Raw genomic sequence first — 16,993 nt, 5'->3', positions numbered from 1 at the left:
TATTCATAACACCATGTTACTAAGCTCTCTATCTCCTTCCTGTACTCTGACTCATCATTTTTTGAGATCTGGCCCACTACAGTAGTTTTTAGCGCTGTGGACGATTTCTCAAAATTATAATGTATTGTATTTCATGCATATTTTAAATGTTAGCCAATCTGAAAATAAATCCAGGCTTCCCTAATATCTGGCAAAGAGGCAACCAAATCAATCAATAATGGTACCGTCAATAAAAAGTGGAAAAAGGCAGAAATATATTTAAGTCAATATATAGTAAGATTCATTACTGTTTTAGGTGTAGATTGTCAGAGCTGTTGTATATTTACAAATTCAGTGTTATCTTTACTGCTATCCAACCCATTCAAGGCTCCATCATTTTTTATGATTATCTGGCCATGTAACACTTGTGGATGTAAAACAAAATCTTATAAAACATTACCTATTTCCAGGTGGTGCACGTATTTCTACATAATATTTAATTTTAGGCTCTGTCCCACTTGTTCTCAGCGTTGCTGCACATCCATTCTTGAATGTGAAGGTGATCATTTGGCTACTTTTACTAGTTGGAAGTACCTATAATACAGATAGGAAAGGAGTTTTAGGTTTATTTATCAGATACCACAGATAACAAGTTATACTTTATTCTTAAAATACACATCTGTTGGCTTTTGGGCCACCTTGGGACAGATTTTTTTTAGTTGTTCACTTTTTCATTATGGATTAAAATTCCAATGTATTGTAATTTAAAAAGTATATTTCTATAATAATAATAATGTTTCCTTTGTGAGGTGGCATAGACATCATGAAGTTAAACAGGTTGGTCTGGAGGGCATCAATATTGACATATAGGAAGCTGATAATCTCCTGCTATTCATTTTAATAAACACCTCTGGTAAACAAATTGCCTTTACAATTTGTTCAAAAGGCATCAAGACCAGTATCTATTTAAAAATACAAATTTTGTTGATTAAAATTCATAAATTGTTTGTGAAAATCACATGAAATTTAATACAGATGCAAATTATTTCCAAAATAAAAGTTATCCTCAATTGAGGACAGTAAAACAAAACTTGAAGTTGCTTTACTTACAGGCTTTTTGTTCGGCTGGCTGCTGTCATAACCAGTGGTTAAATCCCGAATGTCAGAAATTTCAAACTTCCCACAGGTTTTGGGGTACTGGTTTGTTCCATTATAATTCCGTAAATTCTCAAACATCTTCTCTGTTGTTTTAGGATCATGGCAGATGAAGTATGAAGCCTTGGTGATGTGATATCCATATCTAAATAGGCAAGACAAATTAAAAGTAAAAATGTAGATTTGCAAACACTTATTTCATATGAAAGCAAGGCAATTTCTACAGTAACTTGAAAAGTAGCAGTGCATAATCTATAAATTGCTGATTTGTACTTCATGCAGACAGTATTCATTTCTTGGCCAGGAACTCGTACTTATTTATAAATCTGCAACATGCCTTCATTTCTGAACCTCCAGGACTCTTACATTTGACAATTAGCACAATACAACTGTAAATATTATCACCATAGCTCAACATGTTACATGAGTATTTAGTCTACTTTGAATTTTCAGACATTGTTGCCGTGCAAAACCCCAATCTACACAAGAATTATGTATTTATGGAATTTTCCAAATTCGCATTGAACCCAATTAAAAACATCCCACAAGACTTCTATTCCACACTATGTTTGATAACCGGATGCCTATTTTCCCCCCTCTCTCTACTGATTACTTTACTGAACCACTTTTCCAGAGTCGGCTTCGGAATCCGTCACTGCAGATAATGTATCAGTAAGCTAACCATAAAACACACTTTTTAACACTTTCACCATACTGAACTATAAAATGTATTGCCTGGCATAAAAAATAATGTAATTCTTTAAATTAGTAAAAAAACTACAAGCACTTGTATAATCTCAGGGCATAAAATTATAAAGAGGATCCACTGGTTTCCTGGAGCTCCCAAAGGCTTGTTTATTTTAGGGGCATTTACAGTGATCTTCCAAATGCTCAAGCTTAATTCTGTAAACGTGATCAAGCTTCCACAATGATTGCTAAATTGAATGGTGGATTGACTTATTTTCCTAACAGTCACAGTGTATCATTTTAACTACTGAAAATCTAGAATAGGAAAGGTTCATTTGGATAATCAAGCAATCTCCATTTAAAGTTTACTCCAATCTCTCAAGGATTTTTTTCCCATCAGCACCAATACACCTATATTCCTTGGATGAATATTGAACTCCTTCCTCCGAAAAACCCCCCATATCTATCAAAGCAAAATGCTAAAAGATCCTATTCATTTATTTCCCTGAGAACTGATTAACCTGTAAAATACACCTCTGGCTATCATACACGTAACAAAACACGTTCCTTCAACATTATCTCGACCATGGTTCTCACCAATAAACTTGAATATAGTTTATCCATGGCTTCACCTATGCACACTTGTAAAACATTAGCACACTGTGTAAACCAGTCATATCAAAATGTGGCGCATCATTAAGCCTGAATGAAATAATGATGGGGAATTTCAATACAGCAGTGATAAGGCAGAGAAGTAAAGCACATGGAACAAACGGATGGTGTGAATGTAATTATGAACATTCAAGCATAATTGGGAATGTACGGCATATTACTGTGGGAAAGTACGATAGGTAGTTGCTCTTTTAGACTGAATATTTATCAATTCTTTAGAAACGTTAAAGCTGAAAGTGAGCAAATACATTCTAGTGATTACTGTGCTGCTTCTTTGAAAAACATATTATTGTGCTGCATAGTTAAGATTAAGAAGCTGGAAAATACATCTCTCGGCATAAGATGCAGTTCAAACCAAACATCTCCTGGCAATATACAAATAATTCACACTTCTAAAATGCTTAGATATTTACTGAATGCAGTGCAGGATTATACTACAATTTTGAGATTTTGGCAGCTAATACAATCATGTTTACATTGAAATAATCATTTGTAAAGAGGAGTTACAAATAAAAGCCTGGAATCACAATAACTATTGGTATATGAAACAAAAGTAACAGTCAACAACAAGTTACAACTGAATATTAAAAAATTCAAATTAAGAATTGTTGCCTTGTCATGAAGCACCAGTGGAGCTCAAAGAAAAAAGGAATATTTTAAGATGCATCCTGTTAGTACTTACTCCTCATAAATTACTTTGAGTTGACCATTCAGTGTGATATTCTTGCATGCCAAAAAGCTGGCCATTTCTGCAACAATTGCAGCAGCACTAACACCATCTTTATCAAGGACAAATTCAGTAGCCATATAACCTACATTAAACAGATAAATAAATTAGTAAATAAAATAATCTTCTGTTCTAATTCCTAAATATACATCTACTCCTTTCATACAATGTAATATTTAAAGACATAAATAAAAGTCATCTTGATCAAAGAATCACAATGTTTAAGAAGGTAGACACAAAGCTGGAGTAACTCAGCGGGACAACCAGCATTTCTGGAGAAGGAATGGGTGACGTTGAGAGTCAAGACCTTTCTTTGGACTGGTTAGGGATCACAACGTTTGTTCTGCTTGGAACAGAAGGAGCTGAAGAAAGGTGCCACAGCGGTATAGAGTTGCTGCCTCCCAGCGCTAGAGACCCGGGTTCAATCCCGATTATGGGTGCTGTCTGCACGGAGTTTGTACGTTTTCCCGTGAGTTTTCTCCGAGATATTCAAGTTTCCTCCCACACTTGTAGGTTAATTAGCTTGGTATAAATGCAAATTGTTCCTAGTGTGTGTGGGATTGTATTAATGTGCTGAGATCACTGGTTGGTGCAGTCTCGGTGTGCTGAAGGGCCTGTTTCCATGCTGTATCTCTAAACTAAACTAAAAGAGTAGGGAGTCTAATGGAGATATGTATAATTATGAGAGGCATAGATAGTAAGATATCTTTCCCCATGACAGAGATGTCCCAAACTAGAGGGCATAGGTTTAAGATGAGGACTTAAGAAGTTTAGAGGAGATCTTAAGTAGAATTGTTTTCACACAGAGGTAGTGGCAACATGGAGCCCATTGCCCGAGACAGATGGATGTAGGCAGGTAGTCCCATAAAAAGCAAATATCTGGATGAGACAGTAGGCCAAGAAACAAGTGTGGTAAATGGGAATAGTGCACTTGGTGCGGTTGTCAGTATTGACATTATGGGTCAAAGTACTTGTTTCTGCGCTATTTCACTCTAAGGGAGGGAGAGAACGTAACAAACATAGATGCATTGGAAGAGAAAGACACAAAGTGCTGGAGTAACTCAGCGGGTCACAGAGCATCTCTGGCGAATATGGATGGGTAACTTTGCGGACCGGGACCCTTCTTTGGACTGATTGTGGTTCGAAATTAACGTCTATCAGAGCATAAATAACAAGGACACGAGAATCTGCAGATGTTAGCATCTCAAGCAAAATGCAAAGTGCTGGAGGAACGCCACAGACCAGGCAGCAATTATGGAGGGAATGGATAGATGACATTTCAGGTCAAACCCTTCTTCAGATAAGTTATGGGGAGTTTTGGTTGAAGTCTGAAATATTACAAATATCATGACAATTATTCTGCCACAAAGAGACTATATTTTTGCAGACACCCAAGGCTGCAATTATATATGAAACAACTTCATTCAATGGAAAACACTGACAGCTTGGTACCTTGCTCCTCCAAAGTTAACCTGAACACAGCAGTTGAACTCTGATTACACACTGTTAATAGAATAAGCGACTTTCCTGCAGTAACTCTGCAGATACAGAACTGTTCACTTTTAAAACACAAGAAAAAACAGTAAATAAAAGACAGGTGATTAATAACAGGCTCACCAATTGCTTCTTCAAATGCAAAAAGCACCTTATTGCCCTTATCTATAAGTTCTTTAGCTTTGTTTCCCATCCATTTAAAGCCAGTTAAGGTTTCCTGAAAGAAAATAATACAATCTGAACTGCTGTCATTGCAAGAAAAAAGTTTCCTTTTTTCATAATTAAACAGTTTTGAGGGCATTGGATTGAAATAGAAGATACAATCAACATAATTCTTTACCACTCTGTTTAATAACCTTCATTAATTCCAATATCTTATTCAATCAATAAAATATGGTGCAGTTGGAAACACTGCCATAATCTTTACAGGAGTACCTGGCTCTATATCTTAATGATAGAGATTAATCCAGGTATATGCAAACCACAACCAAATTTATGCTGTTCGAGTCACTGATGCTTAAAATAAGAGCACAGAAGAACTTTCTCCAAATTCCATTTGAAACACGTCTTAAAGAACAGCCAGAACTCGCTTATTTCTCAGTACTAAACCTTAAAAACTATACAAATTTATTAACAGATAAGAAAAAACAGATAACTTGCGGATAAAAAGTAAATGCTTGCAATTCTGAAAGAATCAGCAGGTTTTTAAAAACAGAAAATCCCCCTCATTGAATATCTCAATTTAACACAAGTAAAATGATAATTAGGAAAAGCCTTGGTTTGGTTAATAACTGATGTGGTTATGTGCAGATGTATGGCAACTTCTGGAAAAAGCACAACATTCACAGCCAAATAAAGCCAAACTATGAATCCAGATGACAAAATAAATATAAAATGTCTTCAACAAGTTCAACAATGCAAAAAGCCGAAAGGATTAAAGATCGGGTGTACAGCATAAGATTTTTGTTGAAAATTTAAAAGTAATGAGAAGCTGCTATGTGCAAAGAATAAGAACTCAAACGTTTTTTCAATATAATTCATGGGAGGCTAAATAGTGCATGTGCTGTAGATGAAGGCTTAATGACAAAATGGTTTTGTGTTTTCATTATATTTTAAAAAATCAAACCGAAAGAAAGCTAATTTTGATGTATTACTGTTTAATCCAAAATTATCATCCATGCATGATTACTAAATAACTATTAAAACAAAACATTTACCTCAAAATGAAATCCTTCCTTTAGTGCTATTGCCTGGAGAATTTTTGAAGAGACTGTACTTGATAACATATACACATTTTTCAGACCCGAGGGTTCTGGATTTTGCTTCTTCCAGCAAGTAAATTGCCACCAACCCAACAAGGCACCCAACTCGTTTCCCGAAAATACTTTCCACACTCCACTGAGAGCAAAAGAAGATATTTGGATCTCAAAATTGTTTATTTTTAACTATAAACATATAACTATATACTATTAATCATGATACCAGAAATCTAAAACAGCCTTGACTCAAACAAACTGCTGGAGGAAATTAGCAGGTCGGGTAACATCAGTGGAGGGAAATGGGCTGTTGACAGTACAGTTAGTACTCTTCATATGCATGAATGATCATAGCCTACTATCTTCAACGTCAACACAGCTCTCAACACTTCAGAAGATCTGCCTTCCACTGTCTCCAACCTGATACAAACAGGCAGTACAGGGACAAGGAACTTCTTCAACCCGAGATTCATAAACCAGTCGAGCATGGAAGACACTCTGTTTCTGTCTGCTCTTGACCCACCAAACTTAGCTCCTCATGCCTGAACACTTTCTTGTTCTGTGTTGGCCCGCCTGGACCGACCCGAAACATCGGCAGTTCATTTCCCTCCACAGATACAGTCCGACATGCTGAGTTCTTCCAGCAGAGTAAAAACATAACCCACAACTTGACCACACTTCCTCTCACTCTGTCTCATCTAAGATCATCATCCATTACTCTCAATTTCCCCGTCTCCATTGCATCTGCTCCAAAGATGAGGCATTCCATTCAAGGACATTCAAGATGTCCCAGTTTTTCAGTAAACACGAGAGCAAATTTGGGCCCCATATCTGAGGAAGGATATGCTGGCTCTGGAGAGGGTCCAGAGGAAGGTTACAAGAATGATTCCAGGAACGAGTGGGTTAACATATGATGAGCGCTTGACAGCACTGGGCCTCTGCTCGCTGGAGTTTAGAAGGTTGAGGGGCGACCTCATTGAAACTTACAGAATAATGAAAGGCACAGAGTGGATATGGAAAGGATGTTTCCACTGGTGGGACAGTCTAGGACCAGAAGTCATAGCCTCAGAATTAAATGGCACTCTTTTAGAAAGGAGGTGAGGAGGAACTTCTTTAGTCAGAGGATAGTTAATCTGAGTGTTGTGGAGGCCAATCAGTGGTATTTTTAATGCAGAGATAGACTAATTCCAAATTAGAATGGGTTTCAAGGGTTAAGGGGGGAGGCAGAAAAATTGGATTAAGAGGCAGAGATTAGCCATGATTGAATGGGCCTAATTCTACACCTATAACTTGTGAACTCTAGCCTTTGTCACTTATTCCAGCTGATGCCAATCAACCTCCCATCCACCTATCACTTGCCTCCCCTATCTTTTCTAGCACCCCCCCCCCCCCACCCCACCTCCCCCCCCTACTCCAATCATTCTGACGGGTCCCAACCTGAAATTATGAACTACAGCAGCAAATTGACTGTGGCCAAATATATTAGTTATAAACCAAATCGAGGTACTAAAAACGCATCCTTTAGCTTAATGAATACTAAATATTTTGGCCCAGAATTAGGCCACCTAAATATTTCATGAAAAGATTACTGTGAAGAAACATTTGATAAAGAAGTTGGGGACTTAATGCAAACTACAATTTTCTCCCCCTATGGTGTTTTGATGCACTGGTGCATGGAGGTGCCCAAGCGTGGACAATGGGCATCAATGCATGCCTGAATACGACTTGCACGTTTGGCATGTGAATGGATACCACTGTTGCAGAAAGGAGCCCCTTTCTGAAAGCCCGGTTTTGGTGTAACTGAAAAGGGTACTAGTTTGATCAGGTCACCAGGTTTTTGAGACTAGACCTGGGAACTCACCTTAAGAAAGTGTTCTTTTGGTTTAAATTCACATCTTGTGACAGCTCCCACTTGGGAATCATCCTAATCTCATTTAACAGCCAACCTTCTCTCCCAATTTAATTAAGACTGATTTTAACCAATTGTCAACATCCTTTTATCCTAACGTCCCGTTCCAACCACCTAAATCCTCACTGTAATCCAAGCCTCTCTCCTCAGTGAGCTTCAACTTCACACAACTGCCCAGTGACCAAAAAATGCAATCTAGACATCACTGGAAAAGAGCTTGTAATATTGTCCAAACTCAGCCTGAATGCAAAATTTTTATGTTTCAGGACCTAGACAGTTACAAGATCTTGGCGAACATGGATATGTGACATTTCAGGTCGGGAGAAGAGTCCCCACCCGAAACATCACCTATCCATTTTCTTCAAAGATGCTGCCTGAATGGCTGAGTTACTCCAGCACTTTGTGCATTTTTTGGAAACCAGCTTCTACAGTTCCTTGTTTCTACAAGATCTTGACAACTTCGTCACATTTTTTTTTAAACCTCAATAGAAAAGATAAAAACATAGAGTTCTTTTTTGGTCAGACAAGTGTCTGACATCCACAGGATTCAATTATCATTCACTGCCATTTCAACCATGGCATCAAGAAATTCATATATACAAGTATGCTCATAATAAGAAAGACAACTCATCTATGAAAATATTCACATAGACTGCCCAATGCAACCAAATAATTTAATCACAGATTGGGATGCAGTAAAGCTTACAGTGGGTTCCGATGATATTTTCAGAGTTGAAAGACATGCAACTAATCCCCTGACCAATCGATAAGATTCTAGATTCTTTCTATGAAGGGTACGAAAAGTAAATTAGGTATTAGGTGAAAAGGAAGTCTCCCAGAGACAGGTCTATCTGTCTACATTCCATCAATGGGAGGGCTTAATTCTGGTTTGTTTTATGTGGGGGGTGGGAGAAACTTTTTTCCCCTATCTCTTGCCTTGCCGGAGATGCGATTGTTTTCTGGATCGTATCTCCAGTCCCTCTGCGGCCTAACCTGACGGGAGCTGGAGGCCTTGATCATGACTGACTTTGAGCCCCACAGTGGGGCCGTGGACTTACCTTCGGAGCCTGCGATCCCTTGCCTGGGATCAACGTTCCAACTGTGGCCTGCGGATTTCACCATCGAGGAGCTCGCAGTCTCGGGCAGAGACTGATGTCTGGAAGCTCCAAAGTCGCAGCAGGTTCGATCAGCCCCGACCCAGGGTCCGATCGCCCTGCGGGGAGCTGAGATTCTCCCCAATGCAGAAGCTTGATCGCCCTGATGCGGAGGGCCTGTCGGCTACGCGAGCCAAGATCGTCCCGTCAACGGAAGGCTCGAGGCCCCCAAGCACGGGAGAACAAAGAAGGGAAGAGATTGAACTTTTATTTCACCTTCCATCACATTGAGGAATGTGGAGGAGTCACTGTGGTTGGTTGTTAATGGTAAAATGTTTGTGTGTTTTGTTGCTTTTTATTGGTATGACTATGACAAGTCAAATTCCTCGTATGTTAAAGTATGATTATGATGATTATGATTTCCTGAGAAGTATAATTAAGATATCTAAATAATTATTTCTTCAAGGGCCATCTTTTCTCAATGGGAGGAAACCCTTGATCAATGGGGTTTATGCTTCCTACTTGGCAAATCTCACGTTTCTCAACAGAGGAGGATAATAATAATGATTTATTACACCCATACAATGATTAGATGTTTTCTTAAATAGGTAATCATACAACATTTGAAAATCTGTCTGAAACCTTATCCAAAACACGCATAACATAACAAAAAAGAACTACCCGGCATGTTAAGGAATTGTTGCACAACTCAAGAACAGTTCAGATAATCAGAAGCTACTTACCATTCTAGCTTCTCAGCCACAGCAAGACGATCAGCATCTGGGTCATTTGCTAAAATCACTGCTGCTCCTTCCTTGTCAGCCAGGGCAAAAGATAATGTCTGGAAACAATGAAAGTTTATAACTTGAGGGTCTGTGGCAAAATAGCTTTACACACTATTTAGTTCTCTTGCTTCCACGATACTTGGATAATAGAATTTACACCAGGTTTAGTTATGACCCTACAGTAAAAATGGAAACAAGCTGCACCACACAGGTTCAATTTTCTAATGTGAAGAACAGTAAACTATTCAATTATAAATGAAATGGCAAGTAATTTGTTAGAAGTGGCTTTTTAACACCAGAGTGTACTTGGCAATAAAACTAATAGAAACATAGAAAATAGGTGCAGGAGGAGGCCATTTGGCCCTTCAAGCCAGCACCACCATTCATTTTGATCATCCTCTATCAATAACCCGTGCCTGCCTTCTCCCCATGTCCCTCGACTCCACTAGCCCCTAGAGCTCTATCTAACTCTCTCTTAAATCCATCCAGTGACGTGGCCTCCACTGCCCTCTGTGGCAGGGAATTCCATAAATTCAAAACTCCCTGGGTGAAAAAGTTTTTTCTCACCTCAGTCTTAAATGACCTCCCCTTTATTCTAAGACTGTGGCCCCTGGTTCTGGACTCGCCCAACATTGGGAACATTTTTCCTGCCATATTTCCTTCCAAAAAAAAAAAAAAATGATGAGAGGGATAGACAGAGTTGACGTGGAAAAGCTTTTCCCACTGAGAGTAGGGAAGATTCAAACAAGGGGACATGACTTGAGAATTAAGGGACTGAAGTTTAGGGGTAACATGAGGGGGAACTTCTTTACTCAGAGAGTGGTAGCTGTGTGGAATGAGCTTCCAGTGAAGGTGGTGGAGGCAGGTTCGTTTTTATAATTTAAAAATAAATTGGATAGTTATATGGATGGGAAAGGAATGGAGGGTTATGGTCTGAGCGCAGGTATATGGGACTAGGGGAGATTATGTGTTCGGCACGGACTAGAGGGGTCGAGATGGCCTGTTTCCGTGCTGTAATTGTTATATGGTTATATGGTTATATATAGTTATAATATAATTATAATTATAACTAAAAGTAAATATACCCACAGTGAGTTTCACATTGCAATTTCAGAATCTTGGATTCCAAATATTGGTCTTGCTACAGCTTCATTTGTTTAAAAAAACAAATTAAACAAATAAAAACTCAAAACTGACCCATCAGAACATTACAATTCAAGTGGCTGCATTGGATGGACTAGTATAATGGCAGAAAATGATGTGAACACTCAGCAAGTCAGGCAAATTTGTCAGAAGAGTTCTCGACCCAAAATATTTATAGATTCTCTTTCCACAGATGCTGCTTGACCCGCTGTGTTTTCAGCATTGCTTCTACAAGCTGAACATTCTTTAGACAATAGACAATTGGTGCAGGAGTAGGCCATTCGGCCCTTCAAGCCAGCACACCCATTCAATGTGATCATGGCTGATCATCCACAATCAGTACCCCGTTCTTGCCTTCTGCCCATATCCCCTGACCCCGTTATCTTTAAGAGCACTTATCTAGCTCTCTCTTGAAAGTATCCAGAGAACCAGCCTCCACCGCCATCTGAGGCAGAGAATTCCACAGACTCACAACTATGTGAAAAAGTGTTTCCTCATCTCCGTTCTAAATGGCCTATCACTTATTCTTAAACTGTGGCCCCTGGTTCTAGACTCCCCCAACATCGGGAACATATTTCCTGCCTCTAGCGTGTCCAAACCCTTAAAGCCCTGTCCCACGGTACGAGTTCATTCCAAGAGTTCTCCCGAGTTGCCCTGATTCAAACTCGGAGATTTACGGTAATGGCCACTCATCGGTACTCGGGGCTCTCGTGGACATTTTTCATCATGTTGAAAAATCTTCACGAGTCTTCCCGTGCTTACCTGCCGTTAGCGAGTCTTCCCGAGTACCTGCCGTTAGCGTTAAGAGACGTCCCCGAGCTCCGACGTACCCGCTACGTTCATTCTCAGTGCCTACCACGAGTTTGATTTTTTTTTTAAACTCGGGATAGCTCTTGGAATTAACTCGTACTGTGGGGCAGGGCTTTTAATAATCTTATATGTTTCAATAAGATGCCCTCTCATCCTTCTAAATTCAGAGTATACAAGCCCAGCTGCTAAATTCTCTCAGCATATGACAGTCCTGCCATCCTGGGAATTAACCTTGTGAACCTACGCTGTACTCCCTCAATAGCAAGAATGTCCTTCCTCAAATCTGGAGACCATAACTGCACACAATACTCCAGGTGTGGTCTCACTAGGGCCCTGTACAACTGCAGAAGGGCCTCTTTCTCCTATACTCAACTCCTCTTGTTATGAAGGCCAACATGCCATTCGCTTTCTTCACTGCCTGCTGTACCTGCATGCTTACTTTCAGTGACTGATGAACAATGACCCCCAGATCCCGTTATACTTCCCCTTTTCCCAACTTGATACCATTTGGATAATAATCTGCCTTCCTGTTTTTGCTACCAAAGTGGATAACCTCACATTTATCCACATTAAACTGTATCTGCCGTGCATCTGCCCACTCACCCAACCTGTCCAAGTCACCCTGCATTCTCATAGCATCCTCCTCACAGTTCACACTGCCACCCAGCTTTGTGTCATCTGCAAATTTGCTAATATTACTTCGAATCCCTTCATCTAAAACATTGATGTATATTGCAAATAGCTGCGGTTCCAGCACCGAGCCTTGCAGTACCCCACTAGTCACTGCCTGCCAATCTGAAAGGGACCCGTTAATCCCCACTATGTTTCCTGTCTGTCAACCAATTTTCTGTCCATGTCAGCACTCTACCCCCAATGCCATGTGCCTTAATTTTGCCCACTAATCTTTTATGTGGGACCTTATCAAATGCTTTCTGAAAGTCCAGGTACACTACATCCACTGGCTCTCCCTTGTCCATTTTCCTAGTTACATCCACAAACAAATTCAGAAGATTAGTCAAGCATGATTTCCCCTTCGTAAAACCATGCTGACTCAGACCAATCCAGTTACTGCAGTCCAACTGTGCCACTATTATATCTTTTATAATTGACTCCAGCGTCTTCCCCACCACCGATGTCAGGTTAACTGGTCTATAATTCCATTTTCTCTCTCCCGTCTTTCTTAAAAAGTGGGATAACATTAGCTACCCTCCAATTCACAGGAACTGATCCTGAATCTATAGAACATTGGAAAATTATCACCAATGCATCCACGATTTCTAGAGCCACTCCTTTAAGTACCCTGGGGTGCAGACCATCAGGCCCTGGGGGATTTATCACCTTCAGTCCTATCAGTCTACCCAATACCATTTCCTGCCTAATGTGGATTTCCTTCAGTTCCTCCCACACCCCAGATCCTCTGGCCACGAGTACATCAGGAAGATTGTTTGTGTCCTCCTTAGTGAAGATGGATCCAAAGTACCTGGCCAACTCATTTGCTATTTCCTTGTTTCTCCTAATAAATGCACTATTTCTTCAAAGGTCTTCAAAGGTCCAACTTTGGTCTTAACTAATTTTTTCCTCTTCACATATTTGAAGAAGCTTTTACTATCCTCCTTTATATTCTTGGCTAGCTTACCTTCGTACCTCATCCTGTCTCGCCGTATTGCCTTTTTGTTGCTCTTTAAACATTAACCAATCCTCTGGGTTCCTGCTCATCTTTGCTACGTTGTACTTCTTCTCTTTTATTTTTATACTGTCCCTGACTTCCCTTGTCAGCCACGGTTGCCCCTCACTCCCCTTGCATACTTTCTTCTTCTTTGGAATGAACTGATCCTGCACCTCTATTATTCCCAGAATAATGAGCCCTCTTTTCACTTCTGCAGCTGAGGCAATTTTATCTACAGCACCACTGGAGACAGGTCTGAACTTTTAGATGGAGTGGGAGAAAAAACATTATCAAAACAGTATGTAAATTAGGTATTACAAGGTACCACCAGTTTTCAATATACAGTGCCCTCCATAATGTTTGGAACAAAGACCCATCATTTATTTATTTGCCTCTGTACTCCACAATTTGAGGTTTGTAATAGAAAAAAAAATCACGTGTGGTCAAATTGCACATTGTCAGATTTTATTAATGGGTATTTTTATACATTTTGAGTTCACCATGTAGAAATTGCAGCTGTGTTTATACAAAGTCCCCATATTTCAGAGCACAATAATGTTTGGGACACAAGGCTTCACAGGTTTTTGTAATTGCTCAGGTGTGTTTAAATGCCTCCTTAATGCAGGTATAAGAGAGCTCTCAGTACATAATCTTTCCTCCAGTCTTTCCATCACCTTTGGAAACTTTTATTGCTGTATATCAACATGAGTACCAAAGTTGTGCCAATGAAAGTCAAATAAACCATTCTGAGACTGAGAAACACGAATAAAACTGTTAGAGACATCAGCCAAATATTAGGCTTACCAAAATCAACTGTTTGGAACATCATTAAGAAGAAAGAGAGCACTGGTGAGCTTACTAATCGCAAAGGGACGGGCAGGCCAAGGAAGACCTCCACAGCTGATGACAGAAGAATTCTTGCTATAACACAGTAAAATCCCCAATCACCTGTCCGACAGATCAGAAACACTCTTCAGGAGTCAGGTGTGGATATGTCAATGTCCACTGTCCGCAGAAAACTTAATGAACAGAAATACAGAGGCTACACAGCAACATGCAAACCACCGGTTAGCCACAAAAATAGGATGGCCAGGTTACTGTTTGCCAAGAAGTACTTAAAAGAGTTCTGGAAAAAGGTCTTGACAGATGAGACGAAGATTAACATATCAGATCGATGGCAAGAGCAAATATGGAGGAGAGAAGGAACTGCCCAAAATCCAAAGCATACCACCTCATCTGTGAAACACGGTGGTGGGGGTGTTATGGCCTGGGCATATATGGCTGCTGAAGGTACGGGCTCACTTATCTTCATTGATGATACAACTGCTGATGGCAGTAGCATAATGAATTCTGAAGAGTACAGATACATCCTATCCGTTCAAGTTCAAACAAATGACTCAAAACGCATTGGCTGGCGGTTCATTCTACAGCAAGACAATGATCCCAGACATACTGCTAAAGCCAGGCATGAGAGGAAAAAACGGAAAAAAGAGGTAGAGAGATGGGGGTCTCTTGATAATTGTTCCATGAAATGATACCGTTTTCTTGCCGGTTTACCCTTAATTTATACTGTGATTTTTTTTTATTGTACTTTAAAAGAACACATTTTACTTGCTTGTCACTTCTTAATTTACACAGAAAATCTGTGATAATCATACCTTAAAATGACACCAACATTTTGCTTGTTTAAGATCATACCTTAAAATGACACCCTTTGCTTGTTTACACTTGTCATATTGAAATTATTTCATATTACACCGACACCTACTTGTAACATGATACCTGCTCCTTGCTTGTTTATTCTAATTAGAGAGAAGTATCCTTTACACAGGAAATTTTTGATAATTATTTGATAATTATACCTTGAAATGACACAATGTCCTTGCTTGTTTACCCTTCATTTATACTGTAATTGTTTTTTAATTATACCTTACAATAACACGTTTCACCTGAATGAATCAGGTAAAAAAAAAAAGAACATTGTAGTGTCTATGACATACAGACTCTTGAATGCAGTGTGAGCGTTGTGTACGTAATGGGCCTGTCCCACATAGGCGACTTTTTGGGTGGCTGCATGAGACTATGCAGTCGCCACATGTTTGCAGGTGGTTGCTGGGGAGTCGCCTTCATGGTCGTGAGGAGTCCCTGCATTCTCGGAACTAGTCGTGGCCTCATTATGATCGCCGCAAATTTCAAGCAGTCATTGCATGCAAAGGATATGCAACAAAATACTAAACATGGCTACTTTCATTTATATGACATTGCTGTGTCCCAAACATAATGGTGCCCTGGGGGTGGCTATGTATAAACACGGCTGTAATTTGTACATGGTGAAACCAAAATGTATAAAAATGGCCTTTATTTAAATCTGACAATGTGCACTTTAACCACATGTGATTCTTTTCTATTACAAATCTCAAACTGTGGTGTACAGAGGCAAATAAATAAATGATGGGTCTTTGTCCTAAACATTATGGAGGGCTCTATATGACGGTGACCAACTCTAGATAGAACATTAAGTATTTTCTAGCTGGCTACCAGTACATCATTTATCCAAAAAACAATTTTTCTTCAATGGCCAATGTTATTAAATCCACCTCTGTTACATTCAACATATATATATGACAATGTGCATTATATCAGTACTCTTTACCAATACTTCTTTGCCTTCTTCTGGATTCGGGTATTTGACAGTTGGAAATTCGGGATCAGGATCTTTCTGCTCTGGAACAGCAAGAGGAGGAGCAAAGCCGAACGATTTCATAGCCGCTTGAACAAATTCATGTCCAACTCCGTGCACAGATGTGTGCACAAATTTAAGTTTAGTTCTTTTATTTATATCCCTGAATATTAAATGGAAATTGAAGTCAAAACAAATCTCACATGGCAGGCAATTGAACACAGTGATTTTTCCAAAATATTAACTGAAGAACAAAGATAGAAAAATGAATTGAATAATCAACATTAAAATATATCATGGATTCCTGAGGCACAGCACTGGTCACAGACTTCCAATCTAAAAAAACACCACCACCCTCCAATTCCTAGGAAGCCGATTCTATATCTTATCAGCTAGCTCTCCCTGGATCCTATGGGATCTAACTTTCCAGAGCAGCCTTATCAAAAAACTTGCTGCGGTCTATATACACTACATCTACAGCCCTGCTCTCATCCACCTTCTTGGTTGATGAATCACGTTCATGAGACACAATCTTTCACGCAAAAAACCATGCTGACTATTCCGAATCAACCTCTACCTTTCCAAATACATACATATCTTATTCCTCAGAATCTCCTCCAGTAATATTCATACCACAGATGGTAGGCTTATAATTCCCGGGTTTTTCTTTACACCCTTCTTAAATAGGAACACAACATTAGCCATCCTCCAGTCTTCCGGCACCTCACCAATGGCTACCAATGATTTATATATCTTAGCCAGAGCTTAGGTAATTTTGTCGAGTTTCCCCACAGTATCCTTGGTCAGGCCCAGGAAATTTATCCATCTTCAAATATTTTAGGACATCCAGCACCTCCTCAACTTTTTTTGGACTATCTAAAAGGTTCCCTAGTCTTTGATACTTACTCCATGGTTAAAAACAGGCAAAATATTCAT

General features: G+C 39.4%; 1 protein-coding gene across 5 annotated transcripts in view; it reads right to left on the bottom strand.

Moving 5' to 3' along the window:
- The window catches only part of pgm2 (phosphoglucomutase 2), a 45,673-nt gene that overhangs the window by 5,050 nt on the left and 23,630 nt on the right, over positions 1–16,993 (bottom strand). For all 5 annotated transcript variants that reach the window (XM_033026784.1, XM_033026765.1, XM_033026793.1 and 2 more), the window contains 7 exons: positions 16,031–16,220; positions 9,717–9,814; positions 5,932–6,112; positions 4,838–4,931; positions 3,176–3,305; positions 1,090–1,279; positions 440–573 (listed from right to left, as the gene is read on the bottom strand). In XM_033026784.1, coding sequence (XP_032882675.1) covers positions 440–573; positions 1,090–1,279; positions 3,176–3,305; positions 4,838–4,931; positions 5,932–6,112; positions 9,717–9,814; positions 16,031–16,220 — 1,017 coding nt within the window. The remainder of the gene's footprint in view (positions 1–439; positions 574–1,089; positions 1,280–3,175; positions 3,306–4,837; positions 4,932–5,931; positions 6,113–9,716; positions 9,815–16,030; positions 16,221–16,993) is intronic.

Source organism: Amblyraja radiata, chromosome 1, assembly GCF_010909765.2.
Source record: "Amblyraja radiata isolate CabotCenter1 chromosome 1, sAmbRad1.1.pri, whole genome shotgun sequence".
Lineage (NCBI taxonomy): Eukaryota > Metazoa > Chordata > Chondrichthyes > Rajiformes > Rajidae > Amblyraja > Amblyraja radiata.
This window is presented reverse-complemented; position numbering and strand designations above follow the sequence as displayed.